At 42.0% G+C, this 25228-nt stretch overlaps 2 protein-coding genes across 2 annotated transcripts; both read left to right on the top strand.

The window, feature by feature from the left end:
- Positions 1–14047: 14047 nt before the first annotated feature.
- Positions 14048–15707, top strand: LOC139406523 (parathyroid hormone-related protein-like). Its single transcript, XM_071149239.1, has 2 exons — positions 14048–14154; positions 15227–15707. Exons 1-2 carry the CDS (start codon positions 14048–14050, stop codon positions 15705–15707), a joined length of 588 nt encoding a protein of 195 aa, XP_071005340.1.
- A 2186-nt stretch (positions 15708–17893) lies between these two features.
- Positions 17894–22173, top strand: LOC139406461 (galanin receptor 2b). Its single transcript, XM_071149112.1, has 5 exons — positions 17894–17956; positions 19609–19817; positions 21068–21362; positions 21637–21824; positions 21945–22173. The coding sequence occupies exons 1-5, from the start codon at positions 17894–17896 to the stop codon at positions 22171–22173; spliced, it is 984 nt and encodes a 327-aa protein (XP_071005213.1).
- Positions 22174–25228: the final 3055 nt, after the last annotated feature.

Raw genomic sequence — 25228 nt, 5'->3', positions numbered from 1 at the left:
CGAACTGCATATTACCCCTTAAAAGATATCACATTCATGAACATGGTATTAGTATGTTTGATATCTGGGTGTTAGTGTCAGTGTCAGTTTAGACATTGTGGGTGTCCATGCTGAATCTAAAGAGGGGAGCAACATGAGAAGCAGTACACCAATACCTTCTACATAAAGGGCATTTTAGAAATCGTAACTATTTATCCAATAGCAATAACTTCTGGCCTCTTGTTTAAAACGTCCGGCCAAAATACACCAGTGGAAATGTACATTTTTATGATGTGCATAATCTCCTTATTTTTCCTTATTAAATATCAGGTTTTGAAATGTTTTTTCCATAATTGAATTAAAGTGGTTAGTCACAACTGCCTCGAAAATACATCCACAGAGACTTTCCAGCCCAAATGCTGCCAAGCAGAGAGTTGGTTGAGAGTTATTAGGGCTGGCCAGGACATGACAGGGCAGAGAGTTGGTTGGCCAGGCCAGAACAGGACAGGGCAGAGAGTTGGTTGGGCACTGTTACTGTGCAGGCAGATGGACAAGTTCATGGTTGTTCAAGAAGATTGCCCCCATTCACTGACCAAGAATCTTGTGGGATCATAAAGCTGTGAAATACTAGGAGAAATAACTGGAGTAACCACCTTCTGTATAAGATCAGGGGATACGATATCTTTCCTGTCCAGGCTGAGGGGCCTGTTTCTGCAGCCTGTAAGATGTGTTGTCTATATATATTTTTTAAGTACAGCAGGGAAGCATGAACTGAATATTATCTTTACACTCACTGGAAAAGGAAGTGTTTAAGGGGCCAATTTGCAGTTCAAGTGATATTCTTCATTGGATATATATTAAATGGATGTAGCAATCACAGATTGCCTCTGTAAGGGTTGGCACTAGAAGCTACCTGGGATGGTTGCAGTAAGGGAGGGTGTGATTGATATAAACAGTAATGTGGGTCTGGTCAGAGGACAAAAGTCTCCCAACGCAGGACCCAGGCAGTTAGCAAAGGAGTTTATCCTTAGATCGCTGGTTCAAATACATCTCGAAATGACGATGAAAAAGAGCGCTTTTTCACATAGAAGGTCATTCAACCCACAGTGGCTCCAGTATAGCTTTACAGACCAGCCGGAAATTGCTGTAGATACAGAATCATCTGAGTTAATATCAAGATCAGTGGACAAAGTTCTTTCATAAGTAGTGACTGACTGGTCTAATGCAATAAGATTTTGTCATTCTATCAGCGCTACACAAAAGAGCACTACAAATTAATTACACAATGTGACATCACATGGGAAATGATATAGCCTACTCCAAGTGGTTTACATTTACAGGAATGGCTAAGGCTGGAATTCAGTCAAACCCACAGTGTAGGAAACCTTCACTGTGCCACATAAAGTCCATTTTAAATAATATGATTACTCAAACAATGTTTACTGGATGAGACAAGACAAGACAAGCTTTGATTTGAATGAATGGGTGTTTGTTTTGCAGTGCAGGAGCTCGTATAGGGTAGGGCAGTATCCAGATTTCCTTACCTTCATACCATGTCTGTGCCATTACCGTCATTGGCAGTGCGCACACAAGGGGCATTTATTTTTCAAATGTAAAAAAGCCAAAAAAGTCAGTTACCAGAATGCTAAAAGAATGCTAACAAGTATTAAGGAATTCCCATAGCGGAATCTAGGTAAATGCTAATGAGCGTGCTAAGACAGACAACCCAGTTCAATTTATGCAAGTATCTCAAAACACAAAACAAATATTAGACAGCAAGGATCTTAATCCAGGAGGGAATTGCCTCTGCTTCTTTCAGCTAGAAGATCTTTTGCATGCTAACGTTAGCCACTTAGCTAACGTTAGCAAGTTAGCGAAACCCAGCTGACGAGAATTTATTTGGCACATCTTAGATAGTTACATTAATAGTCATATGACTGGCAAACATTAGTAGTGAATTTCATACAAGTGTAACTCTCCTCAGGGATGTGTTTTGTCCCAACTCCTGTACACTAATAGTTGTTGTACTAGTTCCCATCCTGACAGACACCTCGTTACTGACTCTGTTTTACAAATCTTTCATTGAGAGTATGTCAACTTTTTGTATTGTTTGTTGGTTTGGCAATGTCACTGTCAGCAAGAGAAATATGATGAGAAGGATTATCACCGCAAGCAAAGTACTTGGAGTCAAACAGACAGGCCTGGATGAAATCTTTAAGGTTGGAGCCCTCTGCAAGGCTCACAGAATAATTTTAGACCCAAGCCATCCCCTGTACCCGGACTTTGAACTACTCCCCTCTAGGCGCAAGTATAGAGCACACCTCTGGAGGAAAAACAGAACTAGACAATAATTTGTGCCAGGTGTGATATCCCTCCTAAATAGCTCGGGCTAATGTTCCTATCGACCCAGGAAGGCCAGCTGGCTAGTCTCTTTTTATTGGTATGTAACTGTTATGAAAGTTTTGTATTTAAATGCCACTTTAAACGTGTACATGACACTGCAACAAAAACTCTGCATGGGGACAATAAAGTCAGTAAAGGAAAGTAAGTTGAGCTGCAGGAGTGACTTACCTCACAAAGCTCCCGTTTAGCTCAATTGTGCTTCTTTGTAAACAAACACCTGTGACTGGCTCAAACAGCTGTTTTGGGAAACTAGTACCGGTAAACTTCATTATAAAAAATAATCTAACAGGCGAAATTATGATTGCGATCGGCTTTATCTATTACCTTGTGCACAAGTTGACTGCAGGTATTTATTAACAAGCACAAATATAAAAATGTATTACAAAAATTATACTGACGGTAATATAAAATCATATCCAGGGTATTTCAAACAGTGGAGGCTGCTGAAGGGAAGAATGGCGCTGGAGGGGATGGCTGCCATTTAACGGGCTCCTAACCAGCTGTGCTATTTTGTGTTTTTTTCACATTGTTTGTAACTTATTTTGTACATAATGTTGCTGCTACCATCTCTTATGACCGAAAAGAGCTTCTGGATATCAGAACAACTGTTATTCACCTTGAACGCGAAGGATATACTGCTTCTCTGTGACCAGGCCCAGATCCCCGTAATTCGCGTGAAGAAAAGACAGATATACAGGGGGTGGAGATCAGGGTGCCTTGTGAGAATTCATTGGTGAGTGGGTAACCCGCCTCTACCATCCGTTCTATTGGCCAACGTGCAATCACTGTAGAATAAACTGGATCTCCGTTCGAGACTATCCTACCAACGGGACATTAAATACTGTAATATCTTATGTTTCACCGAGTCGTGGCTGAACAACGACATGAATATTATCCAGCTGGCTGTGTTTTCCGTGCATCGACAGGACAGAACAGCTATGTCTGGTAAGACAATAACAGCTGGTGCTCGATGTCTAATATTAAGGAAGTCTTGAGGTATTGCTCGCCTAAGGTAGAGTACCTCATGATAAGTTGTAAACCACACTATCTACCAAGAGAGTTTCATCTATATTTTTTGTAGCCGTCTATTTACCACCATAAACCGAATCTGGCACTAAGACCGCACTCAACGAGCTGTAGAAGGCCATAAGCAAACCAAAAAAATGCTCATCCAGAAGCGGCACTCCTAGTTGCCGTGGAGTTTATTGCAGGCAGAATTAAATCGGTTTTACCTCATTTCTACCAGCATATCACATGTGCAATCAGAGGGAAAAAAAATCTAGACCACCTTTACTCCACAGACAGAGACTCATACAAAGCTCTCCTTCGCCCTCTATTTGGAAAATCTGACCATATTTCTATCCTCCTGATTTCTGCTTACAAGCTAAAACTAAAGCAGGAAGAACCAGTGACTCGCTCAATATAGAAGTAGTCAGATGATGCGGATGCTACGCTACAGGACGGTTTTGCTAGCACATATGTTCCGGGATTCGTCCAATGGCATTGAGGAGTATATCACCTCAGTCGCTGGCTTCATCAATAAGTGCATCGACGATGTCGTCCCCACAGAGACCGTATGTACATATCCCAACCAGAAGCCATGGATTACAGGCACCATCCGCACTGAGCTAAAGGCTAGAGCTGCCGCTTTCAAGGAGCGGGGCACTAATCCGGACCCTTATTACAAATCCCGCTATGCCCTCAGACAAACCATCAAACAGGCAATGCGTCAATACAGTACTAAGATTGAATCCTACTACACCGGCTCTGACGCTCGTCGGTTGTGGCAGGGCTTGCAAACTATTACGGACTAAGAAAGGTAAACTCAGCCGCGAGCTGCACAGAGCCTACCAGACAAGCTAAATGCCTTTTATGCTCGCTTCGAGGCAAGCAAAATTGAAGCATGCATGAGAGCATCAGCTGTTCCGGACAACTGTGTAATCACGCTCTCCATAGCTGATGTGATCAAGACCTTTAAACAGGTCAACATTCACAAGGTGGCGGGGCCAGACGGATTACAAAGACGTGTACTCAGAGCATGCGTGGACCAACTGGCAAGTGTCTTCACTGACATTTTCAACCTCTCCCTGTCCGAGTCTGTAATACCTACATGTTTCAAACAGACCACCATAGTCCCTGTGCCCAAGAAAGCTAAGGTAACCTGACTAAATGACTACCGCCCCATCCTAAAGTGATTTGAAAGGCTGGTCATGACTCACATCAACAACATAATCCCGGAAACCCTAGACCCACTCCAATTTGCATACCGCCGCAACAGATCCATCCATAGATGACGCAATCTCAATAACACTCCACACGGCCCTTTGCCACCTGGACAAAAGGAACACCTATGTGAGACTACTGTTCATTGACTACAGCTCAGCATTCAACACCATAGTGACCTCAAAGCTCATCACTAAGCTAAGGACCCTGGGACTAAACACCTCCGTCTGTAACTGGATCCTGGACTTCCCGATGGGCCGCCCCCGGGGGGTAAAGGTAAGCAACAACACATCTGCCACGCTGATCCTCAACACGGGGGCCCCTTTGGGAGGGTGCTTAGTCCCCTACTGTACTCCCTGTTCACACACCACTACGTGGCCAAGCATGACTCCAACATCATCATTACGTTTGCTGATGACACAACAGTGGTAGGCCTGATCACCAACAACGATGAGACAGTCTATAGGGAGGTGGCCAGTACATCACTGGGGCCAAGCTTCCTGCCATCCAGGACCTATATACAAGGTGTTGTCAGATGAAGGCCCAAAAAAATTGTCAAAGACTCTAGTCACCCAAGTCATAGACTGTTTTCTCTGCTACCGCATGCTAAGCGGTACCAGAGTGCCGAGTCTAGGTCCAAAAGGCTCCTTAAGGTGCCACCAAACTCATGTGATTTCAAAATACCCAGGGATGCGGTATACTTCCCAACCCTGTGGAATAAAATGCTCTGAATTTGTGAATTGCAGGTTTGCTTGACTCTGGCCCTAAAGTTTCATACAGCTATTCTATCAGGTTCTCCCACCCTGTTTGATTAGGGCCTAACACACAGGAGGTCCTGCAACCACACTGTTTTCTTTCCCTGGGCCCATAACTCTTAAAAACACACAAACACTTGGGTTGTAAATGACCTGTTCATCAGGCAGTGACAGGGGAGGTGATTCTGGACTCTAGGTGGGCCAGGTGTGCAGATCAGGACGGGCGAGTGGCTTGCCAAAGCCCTGTTGGCATGGCGACGCAGTACCATGGAAAGTTCTGGAATCTGTCACTGCTGGCAGGGCGCTCACATAGTGGGACTGGTGTTGGCTTTGCCTCCAGCTGTTTCTTTACAGACAAGCTGAATGCCAAGCAACAGCCAGGGGCCAAGATCAGCCTAGAGAGGGCTGCTGAGTCCAGCCAACCGGCCACACACAGGCCACTTATACACACGTATACACCCACTCTGTCTCTCACACAACACGCACTCTCTGACTCTAAATCTCACAGGCACACATACAATTTGCTGTATAAAATTGTAGCCCACAATCAATTGGTCACAAAAAGTCACAATCATTACCATCTCTCTGTGTAAAACCCATTTCACCAGCACCACATCACCCATGGTGCTATTGATTGCGTTGAGCTTTACATTTTGCAGATTGGTAAAAGGGAAATCAAAAAATTATTCTGCAAACTGCAGATTTCTTAAGAAAATAATCGTATAATTTATTTTCTGTAATCAATGCTTGAAAACCATTGATTGAAGCAGACTTGATGGTGGTGTCAGTGAATAACCCCAATTAAAGGCCCAATGCAGCCTTTTTTATATCAATATCAAATCATTTCTGGGTAAAAAATGAAGTACCTTACTGTAAAGGCACTGACAGACAGTGCATGGTGGACGGGGTTGACCATTCATCTTCAATGAAGCCTAGGCGGGGTGTGAAATTCTATCCAAGCGGTGAGGTCAGCAAAGCCGCTCAGCCGAGGTTGAGAAAATAGGATTCTGCCTTATTTTGAAGCGAGCAAACGATCAGGAAATAACACTGACCAAGTTGTTTCACACTTTTACAGTTTAGTTTCATCAGCCGTTGTACAATATGATTCATAACACAGGAAACACAGAATTTTGACTGCACTTGTCCTTTAAGAAAATGGATAAACCACACAAAAATAAACTAGGCCCCTTTGTTTTCCTTGTGTGGTTGATGGTATTTCATTGAAGAAAGAAAAACTGAAGAGAATTCCCATTTTCTTTTTGAGGCTTTTGTTTGCTAATTCATTACCATTATGGAATATGGGGGACAGTAGCTGTGGAAATAAAAATGTATTGAAATCTTTTTCAGTGGTAAAGTTGGCTTTGTCTCTTGGAGCCCAGTGCCGTTTTTCTAAAACCTTTACAGTGTGTTTTGATAAAGAAGGGGTTGAGCTCCTTTTGTGGCTTGACTCGGAGGTAAGAGTGTTTAGGGAGTGTTTAGGTTTGCGGCCTGTGGAGCCCTGCGGCTGGAATAATTGGTGGACTTGGGGATGGAGGACCAAGAATAGCGTAGGGCAGGAAAGCATAGTACATTATAACAATGCAATACCGTACAACATTCTACGGTAGAATGAATGAAAGACCGGCTGGAAGAGTGTACTGGAAGAATGGATGGATCGTGGATTGGCGATTGGGTTAGGGTTACATCTATACAGTGAGTGAGCGAATTGCTATAAAATAAATATACTATGCCCATGTATTTCACTTCAGCTGAGAGAGAGAGATTGGATTGAGAAGGAAAGAGAATGGCCAGAAGAAACACCAGTCCTTTTACTGTGCTCCATAAAAGCAGCAGGAAGGGTTTCAGCTCCTGTGCTGTCCATCCTCCAGTGGCAAAAGCCTGATAGCCTGCTGAGATGAGCTATAGAACCTGACTGACTCACTGCAAGACGTCTTTCCTCTGCCCTGTCCCAGTCCACTTACTGGGTGGAGGCTACATTCAACAGCAGTCAAAACAGAGAATATTTCATCTGAGCTTGGTCTGATGACAAGCTTGGACGCATTAAATAGCAGACATCATTTTCCAATCCAAGCCATGTTGTTGGTGCTTTTACCAACGACAAAGAGGTTTCTTTGCAAAAATGCATGGGTGGATCAGTGCTTTTTGAAGACATGATAGGGTGAACAATACAATTTTAGCCTACAATCTCAGTCTATTGATACTACTTAATTTAAGGTGAAACCAAAAATATTTTAAGCCTATGAATCATAGGAGAAGAGAGAAACTATTCCAGGCAGGAATAATTGTATCTTAACTACAGTAAATAGCCTACTCTTTCTTAACCAAACATTTTACAGGTGAAATGTCCCATGGCAGATATGGATGTAATGTACCTGTCTGTGCTGCCTGGGCTCTACACCAGTCTGATTCTGAACAACATGCTTTTGTCCCACTAAGACCTCCTCGGCTTACTGTCTCCAATAGCCTGACGTTTACGACAACGTAAAACAAATTCACATAGAAGCTAGAAATGAGAAATCGGCCTCAGAGTATTGCCTTACATACAACTGATAATTTATACATCAAATAGCAAAGACATAAAGGAGAAACCACAAAACCCATGCCCAGCTACTGCAGATCAGTATAATGAGTTATAGAGGAGTGTATGGCTGCAAACCAAATGACACCCTATTCCCTATACAGTGCATTTGTAAAGTATTCAGACCCCTTCCCTTTTTCCACATTTTGTTATGTTACAGCTTTATTATGAAATTGATTACATTATTTTTTCCCCGCATCAATCTACACACAATACCCCATAAGGACAAAGCGAAAATAGTTTTTTACAAATGTTTGCTAGTTTATAAAAAATAAAAAAAAAACAGATACCTTATTTATATAAGTATTCAGACCGTTTGCTATGAGATTCGAAATTGAGTTCAGGTGCATCCTGTGTCCTCCATCATTCTTAAATGGAAGAAGTTTGTAACCACCAAGACTCTTCCAAGAGCTAGCCGCCTGGCCAAACTGAGCAATCAGGGGAGAAGGGCCTTGGTCAGGGAGGTGACCAAGAACCCCGATGGTCACTCTGACAGAGCTCCAGAGTTCCTCTGTGGAGATGGAAGAACATTCCAGAAGGACAACCATCTCTCAGCACTTGACCAATCAGGCCTTTATGATGGAGTGGGCAGATGGAAGCCACTCCTCAGTAAAAGGCACATGACAGCCTGCTTGGAGTTTGCCAAAGGCACCTCAAGACTCTCAGACCATGAGAAACAAGATTCTCTGGTCTGATGAAACCAAGATTGAACTCGTTGGCCTGAATGCCAAACGTCACGTTTGGAGGAAACCTGGCACCATCCCTACGGTGAAGCATGGTGGTGGCAGCATCATGCTGTGAGAATGCTTTTCAGTGGTAGGGACTGTGAGACTAGTCAGGATCAAGGGAAAGATGAACGAAGCAAAGTACAGAGAGATCTTTGATGAGAACCTGCTCCAGAGTGCTCGGGACCTCAGACTGGGGTGAAGGTTCACATTCCAACAGGACAACAACCCTTCGCACACAGCCAAGACAACGCAGGAGTGGCTTCGGGACAAGTCTCTGAATGTCCTTGAGTGGGCCAGACAGAGCCCGGACTTGAACCTGATCTCTGGAGAGACCTGAAAGTAGCTGTGCAGCGATGCTCCCCATCCAACCTAATAGAGCCTGAGAGGATCTGCAGAGAAGAATGGAAGAAACTCCCCAAACACAGGTGTGCCAAGTAATCGCTGCTAAAGGTGCTTCAACAAAGTACTGAGTAAAGGGTCTGAATACTTATGTAAATGTGATATTTCCATTTTTTATTCATAATAGATTTGTACAAATGTCTAAAAACCTATTTTTGCTTTGTCATTATGGGGTATTGTGTGTAGATTGATGAGGGGGGAAAACTATTTAATCCATTTTAGAATAAGGCTTTAACGTAACAAAATGTGGAAAAAGTCAAATAGTCTGAATAATTTTGAATGCACCGTATATGTGTAGTCCATACATGTACAGTGCATGTATAGAACATTATAAAGTATAAGGAACGTGGTGCCATTTGGGACGTAGCTCATGTTATGGTAACCCTGAACAGGCATTACGTAATGTTCAGGATGTAAGGCTTTCAGAGCTTCAGAGTGAGACTAGAAGAGTGACCTGCTTTTGACATCCTGGGCTGCCAAGCCAGCCCATTGTGTATTGTAACCTGTTGTAATTTTAGGTAAAACACACTGAAATGAATGACATTCTGTGAATGTTATATCGATCGTACCAAAAGTAATTAATTAAGAGTGTGTGTGTGTGTGTGTGTGTGTGTGTGTGTGTGTGTGTGTGTGTGTGTGTGTGTGTGTGTGTGTGAGTTGTCAAAGTGCTACAGTATCTTGGAATATGTTCAAATATTCTTTCCCTAAAACTCAGGTAAACTCTTGTCATGTAATAGCGAAAGTATGGACAGAATAAATTGTTCCTATTACAGTACGTAAAGTTCATTGTCTGCTAGATTATTTTGAGTTGGTTTTGTCAGAAGAGGAAGAGAAAGAACATAAAGAAAGACATTAATGCTGTCAGGGAACATTGAAACATGTCAAAGTACCATTTTTATGGTAGATTTAATTCCATACGTTAGAAAGTACACTATAGATTAGGTACCACAATGCCAATGTCTCAGGATAAACATGTTGGAGATATAATTACAAAGTTGTTGAAGGGTTGGAATAGAGGGCAGTTGCAAGAGGCCAAGGGGGAACACAGTACAGACATTTCTTTTAGATAAAAAAAAGAAATAGATTTTGCCAGTTGAAAGCTAAGAGTGATGGGTGTGAATGATTTGTAGAGCAGGAGCAGCAAAACGTTATTCTTACTGCCATAGTGAGACATTGTACAGTACAGCAGCTTACCTCAAATGAACTAAGTTATAGTTGCCTATAATTTATTTCTGAGAAACCACTGAGAGGGAAAGTAAAGTAAAAGTCCTCTGCAAAACCCATTTTTCACATTAAGCTTTTCCAAACTAACAAACCAGGAGTTAATATGCATATAAATGGCAAGCCATTGAAGCACAGACGAAACCCTAAATGAACCTTAATCAAACACACCATAACCTCTATGTACACAGTGGTTAGATTAAACATGAATTAAACATTGCGAATGAGTGTAATCGTTGGCTTTTTTTTAAAGACAAACTGACATGCAAACCAACTGTATATGTGAAGAAGAAGAAGAAGAAGAAGAAGAACCGCTTGGTACTTCAGTCAGTCAGACGAGGAGACACAATAAAAATATATGGAGCTCACAAATGTATCTGGTTAAAGTTCAACAGCAGAAGGTGGACCATAGAACGCATACAATGAGCAAAGCTAGGATTTAGGATACCAATGTGTGCTCCAGATATAGGACAGTGCAGAGAAAGTATACAAGTATACAAATATATTCCAGATTAGAGCAGGTCCCAAAATAAAAATGACGTCTGGATTAAGTGCTGAATAAAATGAGGGTGTTACTTTGGCTTCAACATGGGGTATGAGCTGTTTTGGAAAAGCACAGAAGTAAAATGAATATCATTATTTTGAATAGGGTGAGAGAAGTGTGTTTGTGTGTGTGTTCCCGTCTGAACTGTACGTGGGTGAGTGTAAAAGTGGGAAGGAAAAGTGTTGTTCAAGAACTGTAGGATGAAGAACGTACAGCTACCTAATGATGTTCTGTGTTGAGCGAGCAATTTAGCCTGAATCAAAAGCAGCTTTCCTGGCTCGGATTTTGCATGCTGGTCTGAGTCTGCCAGGAAATGGGAAGATTTTTTTCATATTTTTTGCAGGTAAAAGTTGGACTTTACAGAATGGAATCAAATGAGGTATTTTTTCCTACCGAATGTGAAAGTGTTATTAGTTAGGGTTGGGGAGGCAGACCAGTTGGAAACTATAGCAAGTTGATTTTTGGGGAGGATGGGAGTGGAGTCCTACTTTAACATAATTCTGTTCTGTCCCCAATTTAACTTACTTTATAGTAGGACCCCTTGCTGAATTGGTTGCTTGTAAAATGTATTAAGTAATCCACCACCCACCGTGTACATAGCCTCGTGTGTTTCTTTTTACTAATGTTCACTTAGCTAAAGCACTTACAAAATTCAGGTTTATGAGTTTTATACATGAAGAGATGCATGTTATAAAATCCAGATTTTGGGCAATATCAGGCTGCATGTTGACATATTTGATGCTATGTTTTATATGTGCGACTAGCAATATATTTGGAACTTGCTGAGCTCGAATGTATACCCTTCTATTTTCATCTTGTAAAATATACTACACCGATTTATAACGCCTCTATATTTTATCTATATAATATTTTTATATACTTGTGTTCATGCCGTAATAAAACTGATTGAATGATTGCAATATTTGGATGCTGAGGTCACTGAGCCTTTGCAAGTTTCTGATCAATGCTGCCTTTGTAGCAGACCTGACATCTAGCAAAAACCTGTAATAGATTTCAACAAATTTCTGACTGAGAAATACCTGGATTTTTACATTTATCCTACACTCTTCGAAAAAATTGCCAAAAAGGTTTATTCTGTTTTTCTCATAAGAGAACCTTTTGACTAAGCGCTTTTGGTTCCAGGTAGAACACTTTTTGGTTCCATGTAAAACCCTTTCCACGGAGGGTCTAGAGTTCTACCTAGAACCAAAAATGGTTATTCTATGGGGACAGCCACAGAACCCATTTGGAACCCTTTTTTCTAAGAGTGTAGTCCTAGGATCTTGAGTCTTGGTTTGGGGTCAATTCCAGTTCAACTCAGTCGATTCAGGACACAAAATGAAACTCTCTGAATTGAAATAGAATTGACCCCAACCTTGTGGTCTACTCTACGGAATAAAGACAAGATACCTCCCTGGCCACTGTGACCATTATGTGGCAGTCTGGTTTACTGACATGAAGGCCTGTAGTCAGATGTAGTGTGTGGTTGGGTTTCTCTGAGGTTACGGTCATGTTCCCAGGGGACGGTGGTGAGGGCCCGAGGCCTGTTTGTTTACCTCGGAAGCAAAGGGGGGCTCCCGCATGGGGGTTTCTGTTGTTGCACCTGATACCTTGCTTTTTTAACCACATCATGAGATGACATGCCACTATGAACAAATGCAGCAGTGTCATCAGAATCCATTATATGACATACTGGTTACCAACTATTTAGCCAACAATTTAGATAATAAGGGACAGAGATGACAAGAGTTTTGAAGTCCACCTTTTTAAAATGCCATAAGGCTGTCATATAGCACAATCACACCAATGAACTCTTCTGCTGTTAATATCTTCTATTCTTTGTTACGAGTGTTGCATGATCGCCACCTTCTTGTCAATTGTGGTCTGTTTGTGTGTGTGTGTGTGTGTGTGTGTGTGTGTGTGTGTGTGTGTGTGTGTGTGTGTGTGTGTGTGTGTGTGTGTGTGTGTGTGTGTGTGTGTGTGTGTGTGTGTGTGTGTGTTTGTGTGTGTGTTTGTGTATGTGAGTGTATGTGAGGGAGAGTGAGTGTGTGTCTGTGTACGGGGGTGTCAGGAGGTCTGGACCGAGATGGGCAGGGGCAAGGGCAGTGTTTGCAGCTTTACACACTGAGGAGCACTCTCCCCTCACTCACATACACACGCTCACACACACGGTCACTTGGAGTGGTCAGGCAATGCAGCAGCATGCTTCACACTTTCTCACCTCCCCTGCTCCTGCTCGAGCCATACAGACATGATGCTGCAGGAGAGCACTTCACAAGATTGTTACAGGAGCTATCAGCCTGAGAGAAGCTGATGTGCTGCAGTCTGTGCCTCACATTTTGCTTCATATTCCCCCTCCTTTTTCATTGGGATTTGAGAGAAATAAATAACTAAATATACATGCGGTATCGGGAGATCTCTGGCTGGACCTGTCTCAAGGGGGTTTCCCCATGTTATTCTCCTGTCTCTCGCTAACGGACAGACAGATTTCTTTTTAAGTCTGACTCTGAACCAAATAGAATTTGGCAGAATAAATGTGAGTCTGTTCTTTTTTTATATTGTAGAGATCTCATTTTGGGATCTTGGAAAGATTGAAAGATATCTCTTTTGGGGAATTTGTGGACTTAAACCAAACCTTTTGGTGGATAACTTGTTTTGGGAATCTACTCCATGTAAGTATTTTTGTATTGTGTATTTGATGTGTATTTGGAAGTACCAGAAAAGCCTATCTCTGTGCTTCGATGGATTCATTACTTGCATGATATTTCTGTTGTTAATATTTCAGTATTTTTCTTGGTATTTCAGTATTACCAGGTGGTCTTGTTCAGTAGATACACATTATGTCAGGCGAAGGAATCAAGGGGGGCTCAGAAAGTAGTCGAGTTTGTCAGCAACTGTATCTATGCTGCCAAGTAAAACCACTAGATAAGTAGCAGTAAGGTAAGCTGCAACTCTCTGAGGACCTACTGTACCACCTACAGTACCTCATTTAACCTTGTTCTTCAATGTGTGTATCTTCAATGTATTAGATCTCAATGAAATAGGCATTGCATCTTCCATTTCAATGTTTTTGTTGTTGTTTTCAACGTAAGTTTGCAGGTGGTCATTTTCAAGTAAATCATCATTAATGTACTATGTACATATGGTTCCCGGCGAATGGCGATACAATGAATGACAGAACGTTGTCTGTTGGGTGTTCCAGAGTTACTGTTCCAGAATGCTGTGTCCCAGAGGCATGTTCCAGCAGTTGAGTCTAGTTGTGTTCCTGCTGTGCTCTCCAGTGCCACTCTATGGGAGACCCATCGATGCTCTCACTAACAGAATGTAAGTCTATGTTCTGGAAGAAAATGGTTTTACGCACCAACTAAGAAACCCTTTGGTATAGCATCATGGTTTTCCATTGTTGAATGTTGCATAGCACCGGAAAAGGCTGGTAATAATGGCAGTGTATCAATCAATGGTCACGTGTAAACCATGATCACTTGAATCACATCTAAGGTTGATGTACTGCTGTTTGATGATTTGGGAAAAGAGGTCTCGATATTCTGAAAAGTATACCGTGGTATCGATGTAGAAACGGATGCCAATGGTATAAATAATGATAACCTAAAATCAAAAGTAACCACAGATAAAACGACATACTACAGTACTACGTTTTGTAGTTCTGTTACATTTAGTTTTATGCTGAAATTATATAGAATAAACCAAGCAAAAATGGGTCAATTGTACATATTTTTGACCAGCATGGATTTGTGTTTTCTCATGTAAAACATTGTTAGCCTTTAATAAAGAACATAGATTTGCATTATACCTACAAAACATCTGTCAAACTCAGCCCTGTGCATGGCAAGGTTTTGATTGACTTTTGTGGCCCAGGTGACATGCTTTGTGGTTGAATATGTGGCTTGTTAGCTTATGTTTCTCTTGTACATTTTGTGGTGGTCAGATGGCTTCACACAGCATTCATACAGTAACATGGATAGCCTTGAGCTCTCCCAGGCACTACATGCCTTTGTTTATGCTGCCACCTATTGAGATCTACTGGAACATGACCTTGGCTGTCATTCAATTATCAACACCTCTCAAGTAGGTTTAGTCAGTCAGGTTTATACTGCACAAAATAATAGCTATAAGAGAAAATGATAGGTTGTTTAGAGATAGATCAGGAGAGGATAGTGGGAAAGGTGGACTACTCTCTTAAAGAGTAGTTAAAAGTAGTTTTTTTATTTTATGAAAAGAGCCTGTGTTACCGCTTGGCCACAGGCTCTGCACCACTATGGAGCTTCTGATGTGGTGTGGCACAAAGATACTCTTTTTCTTTACCATCTACTCTTACAAAGAGAGTGAGTCCAGTTTAAACACTCATTGACAATCTCCTTCTCCTCTCCCCCTTCAGGAGGAGGTCAGTGAGTCACGCCCAGTTGATGCACGACAAGGGCCGGTCTCTGGAGGAGTTCAAGAGACGGCTCTGGCTCCAAGGGCTACTAGATAAAGTCCACACAGCCGACAGCGAGCGAGCCCCGCCTCCCCAGAGTAGGAACAACGCCAACGGGGGCCACATCACCTTCAGCGGGAGCGCCCTACGCCCCCCCAAACCCCCCGGAGGGACCAAGAACCTCCCTCTGAGTTTCCAGCTGGGAGGGGAGGTGGGCAACCTCCCCCAGGAGACCAACAAGTCTGTGGCCTACAAGGACCAGCCGCTGAAGGTGTCCACCAAGAGGAAAAAGAAGGTGAAGGGAGAGAGAGGGAGACGGAGGGAGAGCGAGAAGAGGAGGCGGCGGGCTCGCGACACAACCCTTGTCATGACATGGGAGACACATAGGGAGTCACAGAGGACGCTAGACAGACCACATCATGTAGCCTATGGGTGGCGCTGAACTAATAACTCTGACAGGCAGAGAAGTTCCAGCATGACTGATTGAGATCTCAACGACTCTCAAGCAAATAACTGAAACAGTCTCCCCATACCATAGTGGACATTGTTCTTTGCCTTTCTTGTTTTAATCAGCTGCTTTTTCAATTTTTTTTTTGCCTTGATATAAAGTACTTTTATATATCCAGAGATCAGAGGTGTTTTCATACTTTATAACAACACATATTACTTTTGTATTCGTATTTATTAGGTGAATAATATGCAGATCTTGAGATATGTCAAATGACAAACTATGCTTTACTCCTTCTCCTTTATAATTCGTGAGAAAACGATGTACGACAGGTGCCTTCCAGGGGCTGATCACACACTCATCCAACCAGATGCCCATATGTAAAGTAGAGCATAGGCTACGCGGTAAACGTTACGCATAAAATATTTGTTAACTATACATACTTAAATTCACAAAATTAGGGAGGACTATTCTTTTTAATGCTTGGTGGCTCTTGTGAATATTTTTTTTTAAATCTGTAGTTAGCATCCATAACAAATAATTCTCCCATAATTTATTTCATTTGAACTGTGTATTTACTTTGTGAATGTATTACGGTGCTGCTGACTTTCGGTCATTTTATCATAACAATATAATGCACTTTAGATATAATGATGATATCCTTATGTTTTTGTGAAGTTACACAAGTGTTCTCCTTTGTGGTTGATTTTTTTGTTTTTTGAAAAATGTTCCTTCCTTCCTGTTGATAAATGCTTCATTTTTATTTGTATTTATTTTTGTTTTCTTCCATTTATAGTACTGCCCATTATCATCTCATTGATGTGTATGGTATTGGATTGTTCCATCAAACTCCCTCTCTCCAGTTTTAGAAACTATGTTTTGATCAAAGAAGACAGAGTTTAAACTGCTGGTATAATCACAGACTTATTTCAAGTTTAAGCACTTGCACTGAGAACACCATAATTTCAACAACAACAAAACAAATCAAACAATTAAAGCTTCATGAATACATTCTGTTCTCTCTACAGACAATGTAGTCCAATCAAATACTGTACCATCCCATTTTCTTATATAAATTCAATTATTGCGCCAATGAGTTACATTGAGTTACCGTAGCCTATCACCAATGAGAAAGTCATCAATATAGCCTATTTGTTGACTATTCAGCATGAACAAGGGACCTTATACGGTTGTTAATGTCACACTAGAGAACCATGTGGTGTGTTTTAACCCGTCTCTGACTGAATGGACACCTCCCAAATGGCACCCTATTCCCTATATAGTGCACTACTTTTGACCAGCGCGAGCCCGTCAACATTAGTGCACTATGTAGGGAATAGGGTGCCATTTGGGTCACACACTCTATGGACCTGCTGGGAGGGGAGAGAGTAAATACACCAGGCAGCAGCGTTAGTACTGCAGCTACATCCTGTCCTAAGAGCCGGTACTGAGGCCATTAGCCAGAGCCAGAGTCATAAACACAGTGGAATGGTCTGATAAAGACCCCATCAGAAGACTGGCGTTCCACACTACTGTGCTGAAGAAATCAATGTAACAATGGAAAAGGCATTAATAACTCACTGAGAGAAGAGAGGGGAGGGAGAGGGTGGAAGACAATCAACAGGAAAACAATACGCGGAAAGGAAAGTGGGACGTTTTCTTTTGCGAGTAGGGTCTGTTTGCATGGGGGTTAAATATGCTGAACATAACACATACTGTATGGAAACCCCCACAGAACACACATCAATAAAATATAGATTATCTCTCTCTAATGTCTACGTTTTACTCATGTGAAAGGTCAGAAAAGATCTGTGACAGGTTTTTCACTTCTTGTGATAAACCCACGCACTTCCATTCAGAAGCTACTGTATGTACATTACATAATAATAACCATTGGAATTGCCAAAAACACATTCTCTGGAAAACTATAAGATACAACAACATAGACATACACCCCAGTCCTTCAAAAACGGTAACTGTGCTAAATTCAGAGTCAGATGTGAGTACTCTCCCTTTAAACTCATCCAACCAGAATCAATTTGACCTGAGTGAGTGATGTTTGCCATTCTCCATAGTCAGCAAACAAAAACTAAGAGTCATAGACTTCACATGCAAGCCACTTTTAACAGTTTCATTATGGGGATACTCTAAAATTCAAAGAATGGCTAACGGATTTACCCATGACGGAGAATACTGCTGTTTATCTTGGTACACATGAGGATACTTCACTCAATAACCCAAGAGTATGGTAAGTAACACACAGGGCTAAACAGGGTCATCCAAATAATTATTTCAGGTACAGAGCAAGTCAGTTGTAGTCCAGTAGTAGGTAAACTTTTTAAATACAATAATAACACTAATAATAATTTTGTTAGCTATTTGTGGTTATAAAATCTAGATCAAGCTTGATGTATATGTATGTAATGTATATAAAACTCAGTGGCGGTAATGCCGTTTAAGATTAGGACCATTTTTTGGGGGGGGGGGGGAGTATGGCCTTATTTCTATTACTGTCAATCATATTCCATTCACCCAGCTCAATTTAACATCAACCTAGCCTACAAATGAAAGTTTATAATGCACAGGCCGAAGACAAATTGAAGTAATCAACGTGATTCAATACCGCCTTGCACACTCTTGCCTGCATATAGATGATCTGGGGTGTAGTCATTTGTCCAAAAAGAAAAACAAGAGTTTCTATTGGACAAATTTAGGTAAGTCCCTCCCCGTTTCATTCTGTTTGCTTCTGTTGAAGAAACGTTTTGCAACAGAATCGGCTAAATAAATACACCCCTGGCCACCCGCACACACAGTTCACTTTCATAAACAGCATCATCACTTTGCTCGTTGTATAATTCCGTTCTCGCATCTACGCGCTGTCCTCCTCTCACCTTTTCCCTTCGCTTGTAGGCTTCAGAGCAAAACACAACAGCAGTCTGTGACCAGGCGCAAAAACCTCCAAGCCAAACCTTCATATCATAACCGCTAACTACAACACAGCCTACTTCGTTGTCACCGTATTAACGTTATAGTCAACAAATGAGTTAGAAAACCCACAATCCAATCCATGTGTACAATCACAGAGTACAGTGTACAGCAAGCAGTTTAACAGTTGGAAGAGTAGCAGTGTTGGATAGCCTTAGCCAGTTAGCTAACTAGCTAACATAAATAGCATTCCTCTCTGAGTCAGGTTGTTGAGTAGGCTAATTTAGCTGCATTAGCTAAGTGAAAGGTAAACTAAGAAAATAGTTAGCTCTTTCTCTCTCAGAGCGAGAGCTGGTTTTCCTTAATTTTTTTCAAGAAATTCATTTGTTCAAAAGGGTTCAACTATTGTCTTTCTCTCTCTTTGAGTCAGCTACTCACCACACATCATGCACTGCAGTGCTAGCTAGCTGTAGCTTATGCTTTCAGTACAAGATTCAGTCTCTGATTCTTTCATTGGATGTGCTCAGTTCATATTTGCAAGAGTTTTGAGGACGTTCTCTGGAGGTCACCATAAATACTGTGCAAGTCTATGGAAGGGGTGAAAACCATGAGCCTCCTAGGTTTTGTATCGAAGTCAATGTACCCAGAGGAGGATGGAAAATAGCTGTCCTCCGGCTACACCATGGTGCTACCCTAGAGGGTGTTGTTGAGGCTACCTTCATTGCAAAACAGTGTGTTTTAATCAGTTATTTGGTGACATTTGAATATATTTTATGTTTCACTATTTGTATTTTTATGAAATTCCCTGAGTGGGACGGTCCTCCCCTTCCTCCCCTAAAAAGCGTCCACTGATAAAAAGTGGATTGGCAAATTTGATATAAATTAAACTATATTGAAACGTTTCCAAGAACTGAGATTATCTAACCATTTTGAGATTGAGATTATATCTAAATCTTTGATCACACAACAGGCTGTCCCCAACATGTTTTCCCTGATCTTTGCCTGTACCTGCGGGGTGATCCTGGGCATCGGTTTCTGTGCCAACCTACTGGTGTTCTCTCTGTTTGCCAAGTACAACACCCTGAGGAAGAACTGTCTGGACATCCTGCTGCTCAGCATGGCTCTGGCAGACTTCCTCACCCTGCTGCTTATCCCCTTCACCCTGCACTCCGCCATCAGGTAGGTTAGAGGTTAGAGATCAGAGATCCTGGCTCTGGCAGACTTCCTCACCCTGCTGCTCATCCCCTTCACCCTGCACTCCGCCATCAGGTAGGTTAGAGGTTAGAGATCAGAGATCCTGGCTCTGGCAGACTTCCTCATCCTGCTGCTCATCCCCTTCACTCTGCACTCTGCTGTCAGGTAGGTTAGAGGTTAGAGATCAGAGATCCTGGCTCTGGCAGACTTCCTCATCCTGCTGCTCATCCCCTTCACCTTGCACTCTGCTGTCAGGTAGGTTAGAGGTTAGAGATCAGAGATCCTGGCTCTGGCAGACTTCTACACCCTGCTGCTCATCCCCTTCACTCTGCACTCTGCCGTCAGGTAGGTTAGAGGTTAGAGATCAGAGATCCTGGCTCTGGCAGACCTCCTCACCCTGCTGCTCATCCCCTTCACTCTGCACTCTGCCGTCAGGTGGGTTATAGGTTAGAGATCAGAGATCCTGGCTCTGGCAGACTTCCTCACCCTGCTGCTTATCGCCTTCACTCTGCACTCTGCCGTCAGGTAGGTTAGAGGTTAGAGATCAGAGATCCTGGCTCTGGCAGACTTCCGCATCCTGCTGGTCATCCCCTTCACCTTGCACTCTGCTGTCAGGTAGGTTAGAGGTTAGAGATCAGAGATCCTGGCTCTGGCAGACTTCCTCATCCTGCTGGTCATCCCCTTCACCTTGCACTCTGCTGTCAGGTAGGTTAGAGGTTAGAGATCAGAGATCCTGGCTCTGGCAGACTTCCTCATCCTGCTGCTCATCCCCTTCACCTTGCACTCTGCTGTCAGGTAGGTTAGAGGTTAGAGCATGGCCCTGGAAGACTTCCTCACCCTGTTGCTGATACCATTCACCTTGCACTCCGTTGTCAGGTAGCAAACCTCTTCTCGGGGACCCCTATCTGTGCCATGTATTTTATCTAAGCTATTAAAGACCTAGCACATCTGATTCACCTTGTAGTCTAATTATCACGCCCTTGACTAGTTGAATCAGTTGTGCTATTTTTCTCAACTGTCAGGTAGCCTAGCCAATAGCCATAGAGGTTAGAGGGGCCTCTGGACCTGGAGGGTTGCTAGCAGATCAAACCCTATGTTTGGCAAACAGAAGAATCTTGTGGGATATGAGTGCTGTGTTTGTCTCTGAGTATTTGGTACAAAAGCAGAAGTAGGATTACCATCTCTCTGTGACAATAATCTTATAATCTTTCATCATCTCCTATCGTCTTCTTCAGCTACTCGTGGCCGCTGGGGGACACCTCCTGCAAGGTGTACCAGTTCTTTCTGGCCTTCTCCCTGGCAGCCAGCACCTACAGCCTGTGTGCCGTGTCCATGACACGCGCCATGATCATCACCAACCCCTACCACCCTCCTACCATGGACCTGGTGGTCCTGATGTTCGTCTTGGTCTGGGCATCAGCCTTCTTCATCAGCCTGCCTCTGAGGATCTTCGCCACCAAGGAGAGCCTGAGCCCCGGCTTGGGTAATTTTTCATTCTGCCTGCCCACCATACAGGAACACCACTATCAGGTAACAATGGCTTGGTCTGAAATTGTACTCTGTTTGCTATATAGTGCACATCTTTTGACCTGGTGTACTAGAGGGAATAGGGTGCCATTTGAGATGCACACAATGTGTAACAAAAGCTATTATGTTTAGTTAAAATAATGTCACTGGAAGTAACCAGGTCTGTAAAAAAGAAAAGAAAAGACAGTTACTTTCATTCGCTGAAAGAAAATGGTGTACAATTGATGTGAGAAAACACAACATTTTGAATCCATTCATCCATCCATTCCTCCACCAGGTGGTCCTCAGCCAGTTCATGCTCTACTACTTTGTCCCTATGCTGGTGATCGCCTTCAACTACGTCCGGTTGGCCTGCTTCCTCCACAAGAGCCCAGTCATGTCTGTGGCCAGTGCCCGCAACACACGCCGAGCCTCCTTTATGGTGTTCCTGGCGGCCGGGACCTTCTCCATCTGCTGGCTTCCCGGGTATGATGACGATGATGAAGAGGATGAGGAAGATGATGACGACTTTATTGTATACGTTAGGGGAAATTATAACACTTGTTCTTGTTTATACCTCTTCTCCTGACTCGTCTTCATTATTAGGTACATCCTGGAGCTGTGTGTGTACCTTGGGCTCTACCGCCACGGCCAGTCCTGGGAGATGTTCTACTTCATCTGCACCGTGCTCCAGTACCTCCATCCCTGTGTTAACCCTGTGCTCTATGTGCTGCTGTCCAAGAGGTACCGTCACCGCAGGAGTGCTTGGTTGTTTAACTGCAACAGGAATAGGGTGCAGCCGCAGGTTGTCAGCATCACTACAGAGACTATGTAGACACACTGGTCACGAGGGGAGCTGGCTTTGCTTTGAGATGGTGGAATGCCTAATCTCGCCACCCAGGACGAAATATGGTGTGCATATTATTGGGTGATGTTGATACAGTCTGAATATGAATACAGCACATTACATTGCAGTGCAGTACATTAGCTCACACTCATCGGTGAGGTTCCTGATGCAGTCTTTTTGTGTTGGTGTTTTACCGATCTGTTTATTTTAGTTTGTACAGTTACTTTCCACTTCTTCTTTTTGTGTTTCATTCTTGCAGGAACAGATTGACATGTACTGTATGAAGGATAAAAAGCGAGTAAAATGTTATTGTTTTAATGTTAAAATTGTTTTATTGTCTGTTGTCTGATATTCTGTACTTTGTCATTTAGGACATAAAAAAAATAGAATTGAAATTCCATTGTGTTCAAACAATCAGGGATAAAAAAAAAAACATTATTTCAATTAATGAATTAAAACTTTTTCCCCAAAAAAACATTTCAATGATTTATGATTGATTTTCAGATGTTTTTTATGAACACAACGAGATCTGGGACCAGACTATTGTAATAACATATTAAAACATGTAATGACGCATTCACTGACTGTTGTCTGCCTGGGCTTAACCATGCAATTTTGGCTTGTACTCTGTGTTATACCTTCCTCATCTCTCTGTTTCTCAATATACTAACTGCACGGGAAACCCCCACAGGGTGGCGGAATAAGATGAACACACTGAAAACTCATAAATATACACACACTCAAAACCCTTTGGGATGGGCTCCAAAGACAAAGAACTCTGTCGAGAACCAATGGGATACTGACACCAGGCTGGAGAGGACTGTCTATCACCTACGAACAACCTACCAGGAGCCAGGACTACCAGAATCTACCTACGTCATTTCAATGTATAAATGAACTGCACAAATATGTTTTAGGTCTCTTTTCCGAAAGCTCCCTAAGAGTTGGACGAATAGGAGCCGTGCAGCACGTTTTGCCAGATATTATTACGCTTGAATAAACGGCCTTTAATATACCGTATCCGCCTTGTCCAGAGTCTCATCTTGGTCTCGTTTCTCCAATAACTAATCATTAACACTATTGAATTCCCCAGCTAGTGTAACAGTGTAATTACATTGTTAAATTCCTGCATAAAAATGGGTATTATGCCACCTCCTGGTAGAATAGTGTTTACATTGTCTAACTCTCTGTGATAAAGGTATGGGATTCTGGGTGATCCATAGCAGATTTATGGAGAATTGCTGTGGGTAAATTGAAAATTGAATGGTCCCGGGATAGAAATATAAAAAGTTGACATTACATCATAAAATCCACATTTTACACCGTACATTAGCAATTTATGTTATTAGTAGCAACTGTTGTTGGTTTGGCGTCTAATAAGCCACTCTTTAAACGTTATTTGCCGAATCTCAGTTTTCCATGTGGATTTTATGCTAGCTAAATAAAGTTCCCTCTGAAGTTGGTAGCTAACTCAAAAATGCTTGTTCTTTAGGAGTGCTATTTATATCCCGTCGACGAATGAGCATTCATCTATACTGTGTGTGTCCCATCATTGCAGGTAATTTATGACATGTGTAAAGAATATGTTTTATAAACTCATAAGCACCAGCCAGCGTATTAGCCTGGTTTTGTTAGTTTAGGAAAATATGTGGTACATTCCAGGTGTATTATATTTTTTCGCCACGAGAGTGTGACATTGAGTAATTTCGGGATAATTTGATATATTTTGAATAATTAAATAGATTATAGTTTATTCTGATGTTATAAATATCAGATTGCACATGGAAACAATGTATTTATTTGTATTAAATTAAGAATGATTGGAAATTGTTATCCACTATACAATCACAATGACTTTGATAGACATTGATAGTTTTTTATTGTTGTTAGTATGTCAGACAGCAGATTTATGGAGATTTGCTGTGGGAGTGCTATTTATATCCTGTCGAGTAATGATTGCAGCTTTGGAAATAAATGTACTATTCATCCATTGCTCCTTCCTGTGTTGACTCACTGACTTAAGGGACGGGACCAGGAAGGTCACATTAGCATATAACATTCTGAGAACCATTAGTTTCTTAGAGCTTGGTGAGAGCGTGGTTGACCTATGGTTATTTTGCATACAACCTTCCCACAACTTTCTGGGAATGGTGCAAAACAGTTGCTTGGCATTGGAACATTCTCAGCAAATTTAAGCAACTTAAAAAACTATATTTTGTTGGTATTTCATTACTTTAACAGAACGTTTCCTTATAGTTCAAACATGGTTACATTTAATTATAGGAATGTTCTCCAACTGGTTTGACATTGGGAATGCTCTGAAATTGTTCCAAGAATGTTAAGATACAACAATCTTCTGTAGGAATTTCAGTACTTCAAGATAACATATCCTACAGGTTTACTCATGGTCCTATTTAAAGTCACATTCTCAAATTGTTCCAAGAACGTTAAAACTTTCCATGAAAACCAAAAGAGAACGTTTTAAGAATGTTATTTAAAAATGTATACATTCCATTCTCAGCATCAACAAAGCTCTCTCTATTAGGGATGCATGATATATCGGTGAACATATCGGAATCGGCTGATATTAGCTAAAAATGCCAACATCGGTATCGGTCGCGATGTCTAGTTTAACGGCGATGTTAAAAACCGATGTCAAAGCTGACGTGCATACCAATCTAACGTAGGTACATGATGTAATGACGCCACGTAAAATGTAGCGCTACACGTGCAACACAGCATCCCTAACCTAGCCCACAATGTCTGCTGTGTGGATCAAGCAGTCAACAAGTTGAGCAGTCATTTGAAAGAGTAAGAAGATTTCAGTGAGACAACTCAAAAGGGGAAATCCATTAAGTGTGTTCAGGTGTGTTGGCCACACCCACTAATTGGCCGCACCTAAACTGAATGAGTGCTTGTTTACTTTGAAATGGGGTCTATTTGAATAGACTAAAATTTACAGCTTTGCATGTATGAAAAATCATGGAACGCTAGCTCCTTCCTGTTGGCGAAGTGGACTAATTTCATGGATAAACAACAGAAA

This window comes from Oncorhynchus clarkii, chromosome 1 (assembly GCF_045791955.1).
Source record: "Oncorhynchus clarkii lewisi isolate Uvic-CL-2024 chromosome 1, UVic_Ocla_1.0, whole genome shotgun sequence".
Taxonomy (NCBI): domain Eukaryota; kingdom Metazoa; phylum Chordata; class Actinopteri; order Salmoniformes; family Salmonidae; genus Oncorhynchus; species Oncorhynchus clarkii.
Note: the sequence above shows the minus strand (reverse complement) of the source record. Positions and strands in the feature narration are given on the sequence as shown.

Bases quoted from the DNA above. Each gene is read 5' to 3' on its own strand.
- LOC139406523 (XM_071149239.1), top strand. From the start codon at position 14,048: ATGCTGTGTCCCAGAGGCATGTTCCAGCAGTTGAGTCTAGTTGTGTTC. The intron at 14,155-15,226 runs GTAAGTCTATGT...CTCCCCCTTCAG, and splicing joins GATGCTCTCACTAACAGAAT to GAGGAGGTCAGTGAGTCACG.
- LOC139406461 (XM_071149112.1), top strand. From the start codon at position 17,894: ATGACGGAGAATACTGCTGTTTATCTTGGTACACATGAGGATACTTCA. The intron at 19,818-21,067 runs GTAGGTTAGAGG...CGTCTTCTTCAG, and splicing joins ACCCTGCACTCCGCCATCAG to CTACTCGTGGCCGCTGGGGG. The intron at 21,825-21,944 runs GTATGATGACGA...CTTCATTATTAG, and splicing joins TCCATCTGCTGGCTTCCCGG to GTACATCCTGGAGCTGTGTG.